General features: G+C 47.0%; 1 protein-coding gene across 1 annotated transcript in view; it reads left to right on the forward strand.

The window, feature by feature from the left end:
* Window positions 1–1,113: 1,113 nt before the first annotated feature.
* The window catches only part of ANKFY1 (ankyrin repeat and FYVE domain containing 1), a 104,343-nt gene continuing 84,945 nt past the window's right edge, over window positions 1,114–20,511 (forward strand). The window contains exon 1 of the mRNA XM_011947465.1: window positions 1,114–1,360. Coding sequence (XP_011802855.1) covers window positions 1,225–1,360 — 136 coding nt within the window. The 5' untranslated portion in view covers window positions 1,114–1,224. The remainder of the gene's footprint in view (window positions 1,361–20,511) is intronic.

A 20,511-nucleotide genomic window follows, 5' to 3' on the forward strand; every position in this document is an offset into this window, starting at 1 on the left:
GGGATTACAGGCGTGAGCCACCAGGCCCGGCCTGTCCTGGACTTTTATCATCTCCTAGTGCTACTTCACTATGAACCTGCTTGCTACTGTAACCAGCAAGCTCTCACAACATTGCCTGCCCTGCACTGGCCTTCAGTTATTAGAGACCTGCAGTTTCGTGGCTCCTCCGTCAGTCCCTAGCCAGTCTGCATCCCATGTTTGATGGCCTGGGCTGTCGTCTCATAGCACCCTCAATTTATTTTGGGCAATACAATCCCAAGCCCTGGAGAAATGCTAGAATTCAATGTATCTGCTACTACAGCCTGGTGGCTGAGTTCTAGAAAAAAGTGATCCATCATGACATACATGAGGCATTTGAAACCAGGCCTTCCAACTTCAGGGTCCTCTTCCAAAGTTTCTTCGCTCTTCTTGGTCTCCTTCCTTCTCTCATAACTTCACCCACAAAATCGATGTCACCAAATAATCTCCCTGATTTTCTTCTCCCCTATATATCTGCACGCATGTTCTTGTTTCCTAACGTTTTAGTGGAATAACAGGTGACCTGCCTCTAGGCCAAATTTAATCCGTTTTCCTGAGTTCTGCATCGCCTGCCGAGCATCCCACGTCCCCAGGCACCTCTCCACTGGCTCCTTTCTCCCAGCCTCTCCTATCTTTACAAGCTAAGGACCAACAAACCCCCTCTCTTGACCCTCTCACTGCCAAGCTTCTCCGAGGAGTAGTCTGCATTCGTTGTGTCATCCTTTTCGGTGCCCTGCCAAGGACGTGGAATATGACAGGGCTCAGTCAGTGCTTAATAAATCTCGAGCCTCAAAAACACCCGGTAAAAATAAACCCGGCTCTCCGCCTCCCCCAGAGCCCAGCATCCCCCTCCACTTTCATTCACCCCTTTCCTACCCACGGCTCCGCCCTTTGCCGCGCCTCCCATAATTCTCGCGAGACTTGGTGATTCCGTTCTGCACCGCCCCTGCTGAGCCGCGCACTTCTCGCGAGGTTGCAGGCAGTGCCGGGCCAGACATGGCGGAAGGTAGGGTTTTTTGTGGAGCCGCGCGGGAAGACGCGGAGCTGTGGGGGCGCTGCTGGCCGGGAGAAGCTTCCCTGGGAGGGGAAGGCCGGGCGTGGTTGCATGGGGGTTCCGCGGGTCTCGCGAGCCTTTCTGTGCAGCCTCTCCTGAGCTGCTCGGGCTGGGGTCCGGAGCGCGGTTCCTATGACAACGCCCCTCCCGCGATGCCGACCCCGCGGGACTGCGGCCGGCTCCGGAGCGGGGCTGGCAGGTCTCGTGCCGGTGCAGCGTGCAGCCGCGGGGCCCCGAGGGCAGCAGGGGAGGCTCTTGATTGCCGGCGGTGCCGGGACGCCGGGGGAAGTAAGCCTTCTCCTTAGGAAATCGAAACTGCTGTCCTGGCACGTCCTGCATCCGGAAGGGGTCCATCCCTTGCTTGCGGAAGAGCGTGGGACTCCTCGGGCTAGGGTCAAGCAAGCGGGCGTACTGGCGGCTCCGGCTCCGCAGCAGCCTTCAGGCCAGGCGTACAGATGAAGACGGGAGTAAGGGGTTTGCGGGAAGGGAGTTGGCCAAGGTCACACTGCTCACAAGAGGGCTGCTCAAACCAGACCTCTGTGCCTTTGCCTCCCAGTCCAGTGTCTACCCTCTGGTCTGGTGCACTTCTCATGACATTGCAGGTTAAGGCACTCTGGTCTCTCAGAGTCTGCCTCTCTTAATGTAGCAGTAATTAGAAGCCTTCATTGTCAAAACCTTATTGTACACGTAGGGGGAAAGAAGGCCCAGAGATGGGGAGTTACCTGTCAGAAATCATTCAACGACATTGTTGTATCTGGGAAGCGTGGTTCTCCTCTTTACACCATTATTGGAGAATATTCCTTATTTGACCTTTGTTTATTGAGTGACAGCATTGTGCTTGGTCACGACTTGTCCTGTTGGTTTTGAGCTTTGACTGAACCTATCTCTTGATGGATCTTAGATTTGGGCAGCACGTGACAGTTGGTCGGCTTTTTTCTTTTGCATTAGACTTTAGATAACCTCGTGAAGGAGGCCTGACGTGTGTATTTGCCCTTTATTGATAAAGGAATTTAGGCAAAGTTACAGAGATAGCTGGCACTAGCACCCAGTTGATTTTGGGGTGTGTGTGTGTGTGTGTTTTGAGACAGGGTCTCGCTCTGTCCCACGGGCTGGAGTACAGTGGCGCGGTCACGGCTCACTGCAGCTTCAGCTTCCTGGGCTCAAGCGATCCTCTTGCCTCAGCCTTCTGAGACCACGGGCGCTCGCCACCACACCCGGCTAATTAAAAAGTTGTGTGTGTGTGTCTGTAGACAAGGTCTTGGCCCGGTGTGGTGGCGCACGCCAGTAATTTAAGCACTTTGGAAGGCCGAGGTAGGAGGATCGCTTGAGGCCAGGAGTTCAAGAGCAGCCTGGGCAACATGACGAAACCTCGTATCTACAAAAAATACAAAAGTTAGCCAGGTGTAGTGGCACGTATCTGTAATTCCAGGTACTCGGGAGGATGAGGCACGAGAATCACTTGAACCCGGAAAACGGAGGTTGCAGTGAGCTGAGATCGTGTCACTGTACTCCAGCCTGGAGTGAATGGAGTGGTGTCGGGTGCCTGTGGTCCCAGCAGTAATACTAGGGAGGTGGGAGGATCATTTGAATCCGGGAGGCGGAGGTTGCAGTGAACTCCACCAGCCTGGGCGACAGAGCAAGATCCTGTCTTAAAAAAGAGAGAGAGGCCGGGCGCGGTGGCTCAAGCCTGTAATCCCAGCACTTTGGGAGGCCGAGACGGGCGGATCACGAGGTCAGGAGATCGAGACCATCCTGGCTAACATGGTGAAACCACGTCTCTACTAAAAAATACAAAAAACTAGCCGGGCGAGGTGGCGAGTGCCTGTAGTCCCAGCTACTCGGGAGGCTGAGGCAGGAGAATGGCGTGAACCCGGGAGGTGGAGCTTGCAGTGAGCTGAGATCCGGCCACTGCACTCCAGCCCAGGCGACAGAGCCAGACTCCGTCTCAAAAAAAAAAAAAAAAAAAGAGAGAGAGAGAGTAGATCTCGCTATGTCGCCCAGACTGGTCTCCAGCTCTTGGGCTCAAGCAATCCATCCGTTTTGGCCTCTCTAAGTACTGCAGTTACAGGCATGAGCCATTGCGCCTAGCAGGCAGCCAGTTTTTGTGTTTGCTTTTTCTGCCATATCCCTGGAGGGGAAACTTGAGGTGAAAGCAGGGGAGTAAGAAAAGGAGCGAAAACCCAAGACATTCTCTGAAGTTACTTTTTGGGTCAATCACAGAATGTTGTTGTACACAGCAAATAGCTGTTCCTCACAGGAGTGAGGTGGGTAGAAAGGTTCAGGAAGGTCTTCTGTGAGGTAATGGGTAGTCTGGCGCTTTTACACTAGGAAGGTAAGTTCAGTGTTTTGGGAATACAGTAGCAAGGTTGAGATTGTGGAGGGCAGCGGGTTTTTCATTCAGGAGCTTTACTGACCCCCTGCTGTGCTTTGCAGTTGGGTTCCAACCCCTGAGGAGCTCATATAGGCTGAGTCAGCATGCTCATCATCCATACTCATCATCTGGCAAGTGCCTCGAGAGACATCCCGTCAGTGGGGTATTTCTCCTTAAACACACGAAGAAAACATCCTTTCAGGGTTAAATTAGCAGGGGGATAGCTAGGTAAGCAGTCATGAAGTTCTGACTTCGCAGTTTTTCTTCCTCCCTTCCTCCCTTCCTCCCTCTCACTCTGTTGACCAGGCTGGAGTGCAATAGCGCGATCTCGGCCACCGCAGCCTCCACCTCCTGGGTTCAAGTGATTCTCCCGCCTCAGCCTCCCAAGTACCTGGGATTACGGGCACCCACCATCATGCCCGGCTAATTTTTGTAGAGACGGGGTTTCACTGTCTTGGCCAGGCTGGTCTTGAACTCCCTGCCTCAGCTGATCTGCCCGCCTCGGCCTCCCAGAGTGCTGGGATTGCAGGTGTAAGCGAGTTTTTCTTTTACCTTTTTTGTGTCCCAACTTTTTGTTGGGGTTTAAGCTTTTTAGAAACGATGTTGCAAACTTCAACTAGGAGGCATTCTGGGCCATTTAGCTCATTAACCTGAAGCTATGCAAAGGAAGACAAGATTAGGTAGAAAATGTTTGTGGGATATTAATCCTGCTTGTGCTTTAATCAGATTCTCAGAGCCTGCTATGCTTGTTTGGAGAGACGTATTTAAATATAAATAAATAGCAGATATCTGTGTCATATAACTTGAATGATCTGTGAACACACTATGGGAACTTCCCGGATAATGGTTGGTTGGCTGTGTGAGAATGTGGGAGATAGTGCCTAGGAATAATAAACAGAATTCCTGAGAGACTGAGTATACAGCTTCTCATGTGACTTGTTAGAGGACAACCTTCTTTCCTTCCATCTATCCATGACTATTGGATTTGACCATATATATTTAGCTAAAGTCTGTCGTAAAATTAGTTTTATTCCCCATCTCTACATCTCTGTAGCTGTCCTGCTAATCTAAGCTTCGTTTGTGGTCCTTTTTTTTTCCCCCCCCCAAAACAGGATCTCACTCCGTCATCCAGGCTGGAGTACAGTGGTGTGATCACAGCTCACTACAACCTCCACCTCCCAGACTCAAGTGATTCTCTCACCTCAGCCTCCCAAGAAGCTGGGAGTGCAGATGTGCGTGCCACCACATCCGGCTAATTTTCGTATTTCTTGTAGAGTTGGGGTTTCGCAATGTTGTCCGGGCTAGTCTTGAACTCTTGGGCTCAAGCCATTCACCTGCTTGGGCCTCCCGAAGTGCTGGGATTACAGATGTGAGCCACCGCTCCCAGCCCTAAGCTTCCTTTGTAACCCAAGTGAACTACTTCAAAAGGTTCCAATTAAAAGGTTGCTTTTAACTTTTCCGCCCAGATTTTGCTTTCTCACACTCTAATTTCACACAGTTTCTAGTGTTTCATTTAAGACATCAGTCAGATCATGTCTCTCCCACTCTTCTTAATACTCCTGCCCCTCAATGCCCAACTCTCACAGTTCTCCGTAATCTTAAAATATATTCCAATTCTCCCAATGACCTTTCAATACTAACAGGGTATGGGCCCCACTTAACACTTCGAGCTTGTTTCCTGCTTTCATTCACTGTGCCCCGCCACACTGACTTTGTTGCTGTTCTTTGTGCGTGCCCAACATGCTGCTACCTCTGCATCTTTGTCCCTGCAGTTGCCTTGGCCTGGAACAGTCCTCCACTGCTTCTCCACACAGCTGACCCACTTTATTCACTCAGTGCCTGTTCCGTTGTCATCTCATTAGAGAGCGTCCCTCACTGGAATATAAACCCCATGAGGGCAGGGACTTGTTCTGTTTTGCTCACTCCTGTATCTCCCAGCTTAGAATCATGGCTGTGGTTGAAGGAATATATGAATTTATCAAGCATCCCCTGCTAGCCATCAAGAAAAGTTGCCTGGATACATCCTTAGCTTCTTGCCAAGCAAACTGGCTGGTCCAGCTTTTATTATGCTCTGGATAACAAGTCTGCTGAGAGCTACCTAACCTACTTTTCATCCTGCCCATTTTTGTTTTAGCAACTAAAATATAATGTTTAAGGCCGGGCACGGTGGCTCACGTCTGTAATCCCAGCACTTTAAGAGGCTGAGGTGGGTGGATCACTTGAGATCAGGAGTTCCAGACCAGCCTGACCAACATGGTGAAACCCCATCTCTACTAAACATACAAAAATTAGCCAGGTGTGGTGGTGCATGCCTGTAATCCCAGCTGCTCAGGAGGCTGAGTCAGGAGAATCACTTGAACCTGGGAGGTGGAGGTTGCAGTGAGCCGAGATTGTGCCACTGCACTCCAGCCTGAGCAACAGAGACTGTCTCAAAAAAGAATAATAATAATAAAATAAAATGTAGTGTTTAAGAGCTCAGACTGCAGCTGGACATGGATTTAAATCCTAGTTTAAGCTATGATCATAAACAAGTCAATTAATTGCTCTCAGTCTCAGTGTCCTCAGCTTTAAAAGGGGGATCATCTGTAGCTCACAAGTAGCTGTTGGGATCCTAGGATATTTCTCAGGCTCAGGAAGAGCCTTTTCCCACAGCGCCTGATGCTTTTCCCACAGCGCCTGATGGTTTCACCCTGGCGTGCAGTCCTTCCCTCGAGTCTCCTCTAAAATCACTCTCCACTTCTTCTCCTCAGTAAAAGTAAAAATTAAAAAAAAAAAGTAAGGTTTTTTTTGGTAGATAGTATATTGAACAGAAAATTTATCATAAACTTTTATTAACTTGATGGCATTTGATCAGAAAAATACTTTTGACAACAACCCGAGTAACATGGGGAAAACATTCCATGTCCTGGGCATTCATTGACCAACGTATTAGTCACTAGCCACGTGTGGCTACTTAAATTTGATTAAATTTAAATAAAATTTAAAATTAACTTCTCAGTTGTGCTAGTCCTGTTCCAAGTACTCAGTTGCCATGTGGCTAGTAGCTCCCCCTAATGGACGGCACAGATTAATAGAACACTTGCCTCATTGCCAGAAGTGCTTTGGATAGTACTGTTCCAGAAAATGCCTCGTTAGTGTAGGTTGGTAGAAATAAGGAAAGAAGGAACTTTGCTGTTTCTACTTTTGAAATTTTTCGGCCAGGCGCGGTGGCTCAAGCCTGTAATCCCAGCACTTTGGGAGGCCGAGACGGGCAGATCACGAGGTCAGGAGATCGAGACCATCCTTGCTAACACGGTGAAACCCCGTCTCTACTAAAAAATACAAAAAACTAGCCGGGCGAGGTGGTGGGCGCCTGTAATCCCAGCTACTCGGGAGGCTGAGGCAGGAGAATGGCGTGAACCCGGGAGGCGGAGCTTGCAGTGAGCTGAGATCCGGCCACTGCACTGCAGCGCGGGCGACAGAGCGAGACTCCGTCTCAAAAAAAAAAAAAAAAGAAATTTATCTGTTTATTGTTTTACTTATTGAACAAATGTCCCAGGTCATTGGTAATTATATGTAGTCTAGAGACCTCTCGAGGACTGTTCCTTTTATACCATTGTTTTCTTTTCTCTCCCTTTCCTTACTTTCAGTGCTGTCACCAGCTGTAGCTGTTAGCTTTCTCCTTGTGGATTGTTTTTACTGAGAAATAAAATTTATCCATTAGTGGACATTTCAAAGTAAAGCTACTGAATTGTGCTGAGATACACAGGATTCTGTCACTGGCAGGGTGATTTGCTGTGGGCAATTTGAGATATTATCATGATTTACAGCCTTGCTGAACAAAATGAGAAATTGCTGTGTCCCCAGAATCTCCTGTTGAACCTGTGGTATTTATTGAACTCCATTTGGTAAGGTACTGTCAGGAGGAAGAGGAGATAACCATGGAATGGGTATAGAGGGAGAAGTAATTGGTAGTTAAACAAGAATAGCCAGAACTAAAGCTTATTCACAGGGAGTTCTGAAGTCTAGGAGGGGTGATAAAAGAAATTGTGTATGAAAAACTATATTGTAAGGTGAAAGGTAAAAAATGCTTCGAAGTTACTTTGAAAACTCAGAATAGGGAGAGTTTTTAAGGAAGTAATGGGGAATGTATTTTGGATGTTCAGGGAAAGTCTTGTTGCAGAAGACATTACTTGAGCTGAGCTTTGAAAAATGGCCCTCCTTTGGACATGGGGACATGAGATTGAGGACAGGTCACTGTTCTAGGTGGAAGGATTAGTGGGATGTGAGGTTGGAAGAGTATGTTAAGGGCCAGGTTATTAAGGACATTGGTTCAGCGTTTGGATTTTATTCTGAGAGTCATGGAGCAATACTACTGAAAGGAATCAGCCACGGTAGCGACATAACTGGAATTGTCTGGAACATGACAAAATGACTGCAGTGTAGAGGATGGATTGAGAAAGGAAGTCAGAGAGCAAGCTGTAGCAGTGAGCCATTTGGTAGGGGCTGTGGGGCTGGAGAGGACTGATGGGAGAAAGACCACAGAACATATGAAAGACAGGACTTTTGAAATCTGGTTGAATGTTGAGAGAGAATCAAAGATGACTCAAGAGTTCTAGGTCTGGATGACTCAAGACAGATGGCTGAGCTGCTAAGAGGTAGAGGAGGAATAGATTTGAGAACAAATATTTTGACCTCACTTTTGGACATACTTGCTTTGCCTAGTATACTTCTATGTGGTGGTGTCTAAGTTGGAAGTGTTTCCAGTGAGAAGTTTGGGGTGGAAATAGCTAGTTACCTAATATTTGTTGTGCATCTCTTATGAAACCAGCCCAGTCGTCACTGCTGTACAAGGTGAGCTTTTGAAAGATGTGTAAGTCATGCCACTGATTGTAACATGAGGCAGATGAACCTCACAGAGTTGAACTGCATTCAGGAAAAATGTATTTTACGGTAGGTGCAAGCTACTATGCCAGAGATGACAAAATGAGCAAGACACAACCTTAACCTTAATGGAACTTGCAGAACAGAGAGGGGAAGGCAAAGTATTTCAAATAAGCATGCATGTTTTGTTTTCTAGTTATACTGGGTTTTCTCTTCTGCATTCATGATTAATGGCACTACTGTTCAGCCAGACTCTCAAGTCACTAACCAAAAAGTTATCCCCGACTCCCCCCTAAGTCTGCATCAGTCACCAAATCCCCTGGATGCTGTACACCTCTCACATCTGTGCTTTCTTCTCTCCTTCATTCCATTAGTACATAGTTCTCAACCTAGAGAACCCTGCACGGTGCAGTCACCTGCGACCTTTTAAACATCCAGATTTGTGGGCTGGGCATGGTGGAAGCTCATGCCTGTAATTTCAGCACTTTGGGAGCCCGAGGCGGGCAGGTCACAAGGTCAGGAGTTTGAGACCAGCCTGAGCAACATGGTGAAACGCCGTCTCTACTAAAAGCACAAAAACTAGCCAGGCTTGTTGGTACACGCCTGTAATCCCAGCTACTCGGGAGGCTGAGGCAGGAGAATTGCTTGAACCCGGGAGGCAGAGGTTGCAGTGAACTGAGATCGTGCCACTGCAGTCCAGTGTGGGCGACAAGAGTGAGACTCCGTCTCAAAAGAAAAAAAAAAAAAAAAGTAGTAGTGGTGGTAATTCATCACCAGTGAAGAAGTCTTCTAATCTGATGCCAATAAGGAAGATAGTATTTTCTGAGAAGCTGACACTTTAATGAAATATTTTATGTGGAAGATCCTAATATAAGCCTGAAACAAAAAATTATTCTTGTAGTTCTCCAAATAGAATGTTATCACAACCTTTACAATCATTTCTCTTTTATCTGATGGACATAGTTAAAGCAGAACAGGAATAAAGTCATTTAGTCATTAAAGAATTACATGAAGAGGCCGGGCATGGTGGCTTATGCCTATAATCCCAGCATTTTGGGAGATGGAGGCCATGGTATCACCTGAGGTGAGGAGTTCAGGACCAGCCTGGCCAACATGATGAAACCCTGTCTCTACTAAACGTACAAAAAAATTAGCTGGGCATGGGGGCAGGCGCCTGTAATCCCAGCTACTTCAGGAGGCTGAGGCAGGAGATTGCTTGAACCCGGGAGGCAGAGGTTGCAGTGAGCCAAGATCGCACCGCACCATTGCACTCCAATCTGGGTGACAAGCGAAACTATGTCTCAAAAAAAAAAAAATTACGTGAAGAACACTAATTCACTGCTAAAGTTTTGGCTAGAATAGAAGAACTATAGGAATGTAGAGAAAGGCAATGCCAGGGTGGTGGTAATCGAAAAACACCGAATACAGTGCGGGTTAGAACTGGAGTGGCCAGGCCGGGCGCGGCGGCTCAAGCCTGTAATCCCAGCACTTTGGGAGGCCGAGACGGGCGAATCACGAGGTCGGGAGATCGAGACCATCCTGGCTGACACGGTGAAACCCCGTCTCTACTAAAAATACAAAAAAAAAAAAACTAGCCGGGGCGAGGTCCCAGCTACTCCGGAGGCTGAGGCAGGAGAATGGCGTCAACCCGGGAGGCGGAGCTCGCAGTGAGCTGAGATCCGGCCACTGCACTCCAGTCCGGGGGACAGAGCGAGACTCCGCCTCAAAAAAAAAAAAAAAAAAAGAACTGGAGTGGCCAGAGGGCAGTAGAGTGCATTTACGGTAGGAAATGGAAGGAGCTCGTTTAGTTCCTGCATTAATTAATGACTGATCTTGATGTTCTGATATCGGAGCTGAAATCTGGCATCATGGTATTAATGGAATGGGCTCTGGCTTGAGATCCCAAATCTCGAGGCTGCCTTCTGCCAATTGTGTGATTTTAGGCAACCCACTTAACCCAAGTGAATTTCACTGTTAGTATATTACTTTTTCAATATAGTTAGAATCTGAGATGATGAATGTGAAGAACTTAACTGCCATAGGAGACAAAAAGTACTAATTCCCTCTTTCTCTTTATTGCAAAATATGACAGGAAAGTGTACATTTCCTTTTACCCCATCAAATGATGTTGACACTAATCTGGCAAACAGTTACCAGGGCATTAAAATCTTCCACTATACAGAATTTTTTGTTTGTAAGTATAGCTGTTGTAGTTTCCTGTGGCTGCTGTAACAGATTTCCACAAGCTAGATGGCTTAAAACAACAGAAACGTGTTCTTATCATTCTGGAGGACAGAAGTCTGATTGAAATCAGCATCGCTGGTCTCAAATCAAGGTCTCAGTAGGACCCTATTCCCTCCGGAGGCTCTAGGAGAAAATCTTTTTCCTGATTCTTCCACCTACAAGAGGCTGCTGACGTTCCTTGGCTATTGGCTGCGTCATTCCAGTCTTCAAGGACAGCATCTTCAAATTTCTCTCTGTTCTGTGTTCACGTGACCTACTCTGAGTGGGTCAAATCTCACTCTGCTTTTTTTTCCATGGAGTCTCACTTTGTGGTCCAGGCTGGAGTGCAGTGGCGCGATCTCGGCTCATTGCAGCCTCTGCCTCCCGGATTCAAGTGATATTCCTGCCTCAGGCTCCCGGGTAGCTGGGACTACAGGCACCCGCCACCACACCTGGCTAATTTTTGTATTTTTAGTAGAGTTGGGGTTTCACCGTGTTAGCCAGGATGGTCTTGATCTCCTGATCTCGTGATCCGTCTGCCTCGGCCTCCCAAAGTGCTGGGATTACAGGCGTGAGCCACCATGCCCGGCCTGGAAGGGCTACAGTTTTAACCCTTCCATTTAGATATGTGTGATTTTGAGTTAGTTTTTATATGTAGCGGTAACTAGGAATAGGGATTTGTGTTTTCCATATAGATCTCCAATTGTTCTGGTCCCATTGCTCTTTACTCATTGAAATGCCTTGACACCACTGTCAGAGCATTTGTATATGTCAGAGTCTATTCCTGGATTCCGTTATATTCCATTGCTCTGGATATCTGTCTTGATGCCAGTATGATGCTGTCCTATTTACTGTAGCTTTATACACAGCCTTGAGTCAGGTAAATGCTAAACCTTTTTCTTTCCCCCCACGCAGAATTTTTTTGGCTATTCTAGGAACTTTGCATTTCCACCCAAATTTTAGAATCAGCTGCCTGTGCTTGTGCATGCCTATAATCCCAGCAGTTTAAAAGACCGAAGTGGGAGGATCCCTTGAGGCCACGCGTTCAAGGCCAGCCTGGGCGCCATACTGAGACCCTGTCTCTACAAAACAATTGGCCAGGTGCGGCGGTGCTCACCCATAGTTCTCCCTGTTTGGAAGACTGAGGCGGGAGAATCACTTGAGCCCAGGGGTTCGAGGCTGCAGTGAGTTGTGATCGGGCCACTGCACCCCAGCCTGGGTGACAGAGGGAGACCCTGTTTCTAAGAAAAAAAATTTAGAATCATTCTTTCAGATTCTACAAAAATAGTTTGCTGGGATTTTTATTGGGAAGGTGTTGAATCTATAGACCAATTTGGAGAGACCTGACATCTCAACGGTACTGAGCTACTGAGCCTTCCAGTCCATGAGCGTAGTATATCACTCTGTTTATTTAGGTTGCCTTTCATTTCTATCAGCAGTGTTTTATAGTGTTCAGTGCGCATGCATTGCACATTGTGTTAAATTTATCTCTAAATAGTTCGTATGTTTGGTGTGCTGTATAAACGCATTACCATAGCCTGTACGTTGATAACTTAGGGCTTTGATAACGTGAAATGAAGTAGGAAGAAGACTTTGATTTGAGGAAGATACGAAGTTTGATTTTGGACTTGTTGAGTTTATAGTACCAGTCGATCATTCTTTCAGCAGGAGCTGTTGAAGGAAAGAGAGATTTGGGTCCATTTTTATAGCAGTGACAGTAAAGTTATGGGTGTGCATGAGACCACATTCAAAGAAGAAGATTTAGGAAAAGTTCCGTTGTAGGTGTGAACCTTGCAGCACTTGCCTTTTTAGAAAGTGGGTAGTCAGAATAGATGAAGGGTCTGTAACAAGGTTAGGAAGAAAGCTAGAGTACAGAGTTAGGAAGCCAAAACAAGAGTTTTAAGAATAGGGTGATTGAGAGGCTACAGAGAGGTTGAGGAGCTTGAAGAATAAGGAAAAGGTCATCGAAGTGGGTGATTTGATCATTGTGACTGTTTAGCAGAGGGATGTGGGTAGGAGCCAAGTTTCAGAAGGTTTGGGAGGCAAGGGAGGAAGTAGTGACTAAAGAGGACTCTTCAGAAATTGGTGGAGAAGGCAAAAAGTATGATAGATGGGGCAGTCAAGAGCGTAAGTGTGTGGAAGAGGTATTTGTCCAGGGGTAGGAGGCGGTACTGTGAGCCTGTTTCTCAGGGTGAGGAGGTAAGCTTGGAGAGAGGCATATCTTGAAGATGCAGTGGCTGCTGTTGTGGCTTAGGGTGTGGTAAGAAGTGAGAGGTTACAGAACTCTAGGCCTTCCAGATACATAAATTGCTTTCTGCCCTTTCATTTGGCTCTGGGTGTCATTTTAACATCCTAATTCTTTAAAATCACCAGCAGGGGAGCAGGGCTTGTATGGCCTCTCAGCCAGATCTGACCTGAAACCTGTTGACTTGTTTCTGTGCAGTCCTTAAGCTAAGAATTTGTTTATATGTTATAGATGTAACATATAAAAATAGCTTATACATATTAACTGTATTTTAAATATTTTAAACTGGTTGAAGAAAAATCAAAACAATGTATCATGATGTGAACATTACATGAAATTCCATTTTCAGTGTTCATAAATAAAGTATTTCTAGGGGAACAGCCACACTCATTCATTTGTACTTTTGTTTTACAACTGGCAGAGTTGAGTAGGGCCACAGAGACTGTATGGCTCCCAGAGCTAAAATATTGGCTATCTAGCCCTTTACAGGAAGTTTGCCAACTCCTGAACTAAAAGGAAGAGTGTTCTAAAAGTCATTCTTGGTTTCTCTCCTGACTGTGCCGTGTAACTTCTGAAGAGGTAATTTGCTGATTAACTACTTTTTTGCAATAGACGTTACAGTCTTTATTTTAGGCTATTCATAATGAATGCAGATTTTTTTTGTCTTAAGCATGCTTTGTTAACTCAACAGTGATGAACTATCAGAAAGGATACTTACTGAAAGTCTGACCATAGACTGCACTCATGGAGAACAGGTAGATGTTATTTGGAGATTGGAAGTTCCTGGCATTCTTCACTGATACTTAGTGTAGATTTTTTCATGAAACTCTAGGTTTTATCTATTATTTAAATTTCTAGGTTTGCTGTCCTCTCCTCTCTCCTCTCCTTTTTTGAGACAGGCTGTCTCTGTCTCAAAGGCTGGAATGCAGTGGCATCACCTCTGGGACTGCAGGCATGCGCCACCATGCCCAGCTAATTAAATTTCTAGCGAATTAAAAATTCAAATGAAAGTTGGAAGGGGACAAAGAAAAAACCACGGCTGAAAACTGGGCACTGGATGAAGAATAAGTAGGCGGAGAAGCAGCAGCAGTGGTAAATCTTACTAAAGCAGACACTGTTCCGAGTGATGTAACCTATCCTAATGACTTTCCACATCGTTCTCTAAGACAGTGGTCCCCAATCTTTTTGGCACCAGGGACTGGTTTCGTGGAAGACAGTTTTTCCATAGATGGAGTAGGGAAGGGAGTAGTTTCAGGATGAACCTGTTCCACCTCAGATCATCAGGCATTAGAGTCTCGTAAGGAGCGTGCAGCCTAGATCCCTCGCGTGCGCACTTCACAGTAGGGTTCGCGCTCCTGTGAGAATCTAATGCTGCTGCTCCTCTGGCAGGAGGCCGAGCTCAGGTGGGCAAGGTGGCTCGCCCGCAGCTCACCTCCTGCTGGGTGTGGCCCAGTTCCTAACAGGCCACAAACTAGTACCCGTCCACGGCCTGCAGGTTGGGGACCCCTGCTCTAAGATAATATCATTAGTCTCATTTTCCACGTGAGAAGACTGAAGCACAGAGAGGAGTAAGTAACTTGCCCAAGGTCACATAGCTAGTAAATGGGTAAGCTGGGGTCAAACCCAGTCAGTGAGGCTCTGAAATGCATGCTCTGGGCTATCAGTGTGCAGGGAGAATCTTGCAGCACAGGACTGACCACCCCGGGTTGCCTTTCTAAGAATTGTAATAATAGCTAATATCTTTTGACCACCTACTGCGGGGCAGGTTGTATTCTAAGGTTATTACGTGTATTAGCACTTCCAGTGTTTACAGCATCCTTACAGATGAAGAGAATGAGTCACCTGCCTAAGGTGTATCCAGACTAGGTTTGATCCCAGTCAGTCTCGCCCTAGAACCTGTGCCTTGTAAATTCTCTCTCCATTATTGCTCAGAATGATAATTTTGTACTTTTTCTTGCAAGAACTGTACAGCTTGGTGACACTTCAAGGACACAGTTGCGTTGTTGTTTGTAAGCAGACAGTATTCCCCACAGGCTGGTAATGTCTCAGCCATAAGCACTCCTCCGTTATGCTATGAAATGAAATGGTATGGCAATTGAAGTAGCACTGGTAAGTGCTCACGCTCCTCCATTATGCTATGAAATGGTATGGCAATTGAGGTAGCACTGGTAAGTGCTCATAAGCTTCCTGAGTACTTTTGTGATCCTTTGGGTTTCCCCGACAAAAGCTGCTGGGTTGGGGAGCATCTGTAATTTTGTGACTAAGAGTCCCAAATCATGCCAAAGCCCGCTTTTATCTTGCCTCTTCTCCGCTCATTCCCTTGGTAATTTATATCTTGTGTCATTGTCCAGGCAGCTGCTACGTATTTGAATCAGGAAATCTGTGGAGAGACTGGGCTGTTGCTGTAGATTTTAGAATTTATGTGTATAACTGATGTTTGAGGAAATGTATATGGTTTCCTAGAGAGCAGAGAGGGGGAAGATGGCTGGAAACAGAGCTTTCAGGATCTCCTCCACTTGAAGGCTTAGATAGAGGAATCAGCAACTTTCCAGTCTTTTTTTTTTTTTTTTTTTAAGTATAAGGTCTCTATGTCTTCCAGGCTGGAGTGCTGTGGTGTGATCTCAGCTCACCGCAGCCTCCACCTCGCAGGCTCAAGCCGTCCTTCCACCTCAGCCTCCTGAGAGCTGGGACTACAGGTGCCCACCTCCACCCCTGGCTCATTTTTGTATTTTATTTGTAGAGATGGGGTTTTGCCATGTTGCCCAGGCTGGTCTCAAACTCCTAATCTCAAGTGACCCACCCACCTTGGCCTCCCAAAGTGCTAGGGTTACAGGCATGAGCCACTGTACCCGGCCTAATTTTCCATTCTTGAAGGCAGATGTTCCTATAATTTCACCTGTTACCTACGTCCTTTTGATTCTAGCTCACCTAAAGGTCTTCCACAGATTTTTTTTTCCCCTTATTGTACACTCAGGATCTAAGATCTTCTATTTGAATGTTTGCCAGGGCTGCAACACCTTAGCACATAAATCAGTATCCAGCTAATTTGTGACTGTTAGTTTTGTTCTTGCCCTTCTTGTTTCTGAGCTCCTTGTAGATACGACTTTGATTCTACATTTGATACTGCTTTGATTACCTTGTTTGGAATAGGTGCTAATTAGGTTGCCCCCCACCCACCCTTTTTGATACAGAGTCTTGCTTTGTTGCTCAGGCTGGAGCACAGTGGCATGATCACAAATCACTGTAGCCTCGACCTCCTGAGCTCAAACCGTCCTCCCACCTCAGCCTCCCAAGTAGCTGGGACTACAGGTGCATGCCACTACACCCAACTAATTTTTTCAGTTTTTTTTTTTTTTTTTTTTTTTTTAAGACGGAGTCTTGCTCTGTCGCCCAGGCTGGAGTACAGTGGTGAGATCTTGGCTCACTCCAAGCTCCACCTCCCAGGTTCAGGCCATTCTCCTGCCTCAGCCTCCCGAGTAGCTGGGACTACAGGCGCCCACCACCACGCCCAGCTAATTTTTTGTATTTTTAGTAGAGACGGGGTTTCACCGCATTAGCCAGGATGGTCTCGACCTCCTGACCTCGTGATCCACCCCCCTGGGCCTCCCAAAGTGCTGGGATTACAGGTGTGAGCCACCACGCCCGGCCTTTTTTCAGTTTTTTTATGAAAAACAAACAAAAAAAATGCTGTGTTGCCCAGGCTGGTCTCAAACTCCTGGGCTTTAGAGATCCTCCTGCCTGGCCCCGCAAAGTGCTAGGATTACAGGTGTGAGCCACCACACCCAGCCTAGATTGCCCTTTTAACTCTTAAAAGAGGCAGCTCCTAATCTGCCAGAATGCTTAGTGCATAAATATGTGCAGATTGATAGTTTAAGTGAAATGGAAATTCCCCAGCCAGCTATAGTCATGCTGGGTTGGAGTTGTTGAGGAGCAAAAGATGTAGGTTGGGTAGAATATGGTGTGATTGAAACCACAGTTAGAGGGTTCAGGTTGCTTATGGAAGAAAAGGTTACCACAGCGGAAACTTGGAGGCTGTCTCTTGGCAAGTGGGATATAATTTTGCAGCCACCAGGTTGAACTAGCGAGATGTGGTGTATACTATAGCCATCCTTTTCAGTTGACTTGCATAGAAGCTGCTGAGTGGCTGACATTTTTGTCAGTGAACTCTTGGAGGAGAGGGCGAGGCTTGGGCTCATAATTATTTGTATTTCTTATAGAGAAATGTACAGTGTTTATGTACCTTGTCTCTTTGACAAATCTGTTGACTGATGCAAGCTTAAAAGGAGAATCTGACCAAGAGAATAAAAGATTGAAACCTTTTCTTGCATTTTCTGGGTCCAGTATGCTGCACACAAATACAGGCGTTATTTACATCTTTTGAAGTAAGATACTGCTTTTCTGGAACGTTTTCTTTACGCTGGCTTAAACCAGGAGGTCTCCCACCGCACTCCGTTTGTATCCCCTGTCAGAGTGCTCAGGGTTTACTGCATTGGCTTAATTGCCTGTCTGCTCTATTACTCATAACTTTTTTTCTTTGTTTGGCTGTTTTGTTTGTTTGTTTGTTTTTTGAGATGGAGTGTCCTCTGTCGCCCAGGCTGCAGTGCAGTGGCACGATCTTGGCTCACTGCAACCTTCGCCTCCCAGGTTCAAGCAATTCTTCTGCCTCAGCCTCCCGAGTGATAGGGACTACAGTTGCATGCCACCACGCCCAGATAATTTTTATATTTTTAGTAGAGATTGGGTTTCACCATTTTGGCCAGGCTGATCTTGAACTCCTGACCTTGTGATCTGCCCACCTCAGCCTCCCAAAGTGCTGGGATTATAGGCATGAGCCACTGGACCCGGCTGGTTGGTTTTTTTTGAGACAGGGTCTTGCTCTGTTGCCAGGCTGGAGTACAGTGGCACAATCTCGGCTCTTTGCAGCCTGAACCTCCTAAGCTCAACGGAATCCTCCTGCCTCAGCCTCCCAAGTATGGACAACTCTGCTCCTAGCTACTCTAGAGGCAGAGGCAGGTGGGTCGCTGGAGCCTGGGAGTGCCAGGCAACATAGCCCTGGAAACATAGCAAGGCCCATCTGTACAAAAAATTTAAAAATTGATAGCCAGGTGTGACGGCACACACTTGTGGTCCCAGGTACTAGGGAGGCTGAGTCAGGAGGATCACTTGAGCCCAGGAGTTTGAGACCAGGCCTGGCAGCATAGTGATACCCCATCTCTACAAAAAAATTGAAAATTTAGCCAGGCCTGGTGGCAAGCACCTGTAGTCCTAGCTACTCTGGAGGCTGAGGTGGGAAGATCACTTGAGTTCAGGAGTTTGAGGCTGTGATGAGCTAGGATTGTGGCACTGTGCTCCAGGCTGAGTGACAGAGACCCGATTTCTTTAAAAAAAAAGAAAAGAAAAAGGAAAGGTTGGGAAAGGATGCAGGGAAGCATGTGAAAGAGACAGAACCAGAACCAGAGGGTGGTGTTGTGGTTGCTAAAATAAGAGAAGGGATGGACACCCAGTGTGATGTGGTGTCATAGGTCTAGGAGGAGAACCACTGGCGGGAGTCCACTGGACTTGGCAATTAGAAGGTCATGGGTGAGAGGAGTTTCAAGGGGATGGTGGGGACCGAAGAGGGAATGGCAGGTGAGACAATGGTGTATGGTAGGTAGAGATGGCGGGGCTGAGGGTGTCAGATGTGATGTGGAAGTGGGATGCTTTAATAGATAAGAGACTTACACTGGCTTATATGTTGACTGGAACCACCCAGTTGAAAGAGAGACTGGAGTTCGGAGATGGGGTGGTTGATGATAAAGGAAAGGTCCTGAGGAGTGAGGAGAGTGATGAGATTTAGGGAGCACATGGGGGATTAAACTTGGGTAGGAAGGATATACCCTTTCTAAGGAAGCAAAGGGGAGATGGGAATCATTGCTGGGACGGTGGGAGTTACTGTCAGTCGCTCAGTTTTCTCAGGGTATTGGCGTGGAAGGAGGCAGGTTGGATGGGAGACGGGCCTGAGGGCAGTGTCAAGATTTGGAATGTCTGTGGTGTGGAAGAGGGAGGGGTGAAGGGACCCGGAGGATGACTGTAGCAGCACTGTGGAGCCACAGAGACCTTGACTGATAAAGCTGCCCATTTGCGTGGTTGCATAAATCCCCTGTCTCATCCCTTCTTAAGACTTCAGAGCTCAGGCAAAGGAGAAGTTTCATGGCTGCTTCCTCAGGGAAGCATTTCCCGGCCTCTTCAGTTAACTTGCTGCCTAGGCTCTCATAGCTGTTTTCACCTTCTCGCTCTCAATGTCGAGCTGTAGTTTTGCATTTGACTGTTACAATTATTTTAATTATGAATTATAACCAAAGTTTTTTGACTTCTGACTGAGCATGGTAGCTCATGCCTATAATGCCAGCACTTTGGGAGGCCAAGGTGGGTGGATCACTTGAGGCCAGGAGTCTGAAACCAGCCTGGCCAACATGGCAAAACCCTGTCTCTACTAAAAATACAAAGATTAGCCGGGCGTGGTGGTGCCCACCTGTCTTCCCAGCTGCGTGGGAGGTTGAAGCAGGAGAATCGCTGGAACCCAGGAGATGGAGGTTGCAGTCAGCCAAGATTGCGCCACTGCACTCTAGCCCAGGCGACAGAGTGAGACTCTGTCTCAAAAAAAAGAAGAAAAAATTGTTTATCTTTGTTTTTGTCAGTAACTCAGGACTCCGAGGACAGGTATGTCAGAGTGCGCTTACCATCGTGCAGCGTCCAGCACCTAGTGGACACTTGATAAATGCTTGTTGAATTTAATGAATCGACGAATACAGTGGTTCTCAACCTTTGAACCTGCCCCAGTGCGTCTGTGGAAGATGGCGTGCCTCCATCTGAACCGTTATTAACTGCCCTGCTCCTCACCTGAAGGGGGACGGGTGCCAGGGTTGGGGAGCGTGATTAATATGATCACAGGCCCTGGAATAAGAATGTTGGGCTCAGATCCCAGCCCGTCCTCTCACCAGCCTTGCAACCCAGGGCAAATCTGTAACCTCTCTGTGCCCCAGTGTCCTCCTCCTCTATAAAAATGGGGCTGGTATGTAGCAGTACCTACCTCATAGGCTTGTCCTGAAGATGATATGAAGCTGGGCACAGTGGGATGTGCCTGTGGTCCCAGCTGTGGGAGGCTGAGGCAGGGGGAACAGTTGAGTCCAGGAGTTTGAGTCTAGCCTGGGCAACATAGTGAGACCCTCATCTCTTTAAAAAAAAAGAAGAGGCTAGATGCGGTGGCTCACGCCTGTAATCCCAGCACTTTGGGAGGCTGAGGCGGGTGGATCACAAAGTCTGGAGTTTGAGACTATCCTGGCCAACATGGTGAAACCCTGTCTTTACTGAAAATACAAAAAATGAGCCAGGCGTGGTGGCATGTGCCTGTAGTCCCAGGGAGGCCGAGGCAGGAGAATTGCTTGAACCCAGGAGGCGGAGGTTGCAGTGGGCGGAGGTTGCAGTGAGCCTAGATCGTGCCACTGCACTCCAGCCTGGTGACAGAGCGAGACTCCGTCTCAAAAAAAAAAAAAAAAAAAAAAAAAGGAGATTAAATGAGGTAATTTATGTAAAGCTTTTAGAAGAACATGTCAAAATTAGGAAATTGTTATTACTGTTAGTGGTTTCAAAAAATCTAGGTGATTTTGGTAGCCTTTTCTCCTGGAGACTCCTGGCTTTATGGTAAAGGATTTGCAGGGCAGATGCCCGTCAGCATCTTTATGTACATCTCTTCATTGT

This window comes from Colobus angolensis, unplaced genomic scaffold, assembly GCF_000951035.1.
Source record: "Colobus angolensis palliatus isolate OR3802 unplaced genomic scaffold, Cang.pa_1.0 Scaffold267, whole genome shotgun sequence".
Classification (NCBI taxonomy): Eukaryota; Metazoa; Chordata; class Mammalia; order Primates; family Cercopithecidae; genus Colobus; species Colobus angolensis.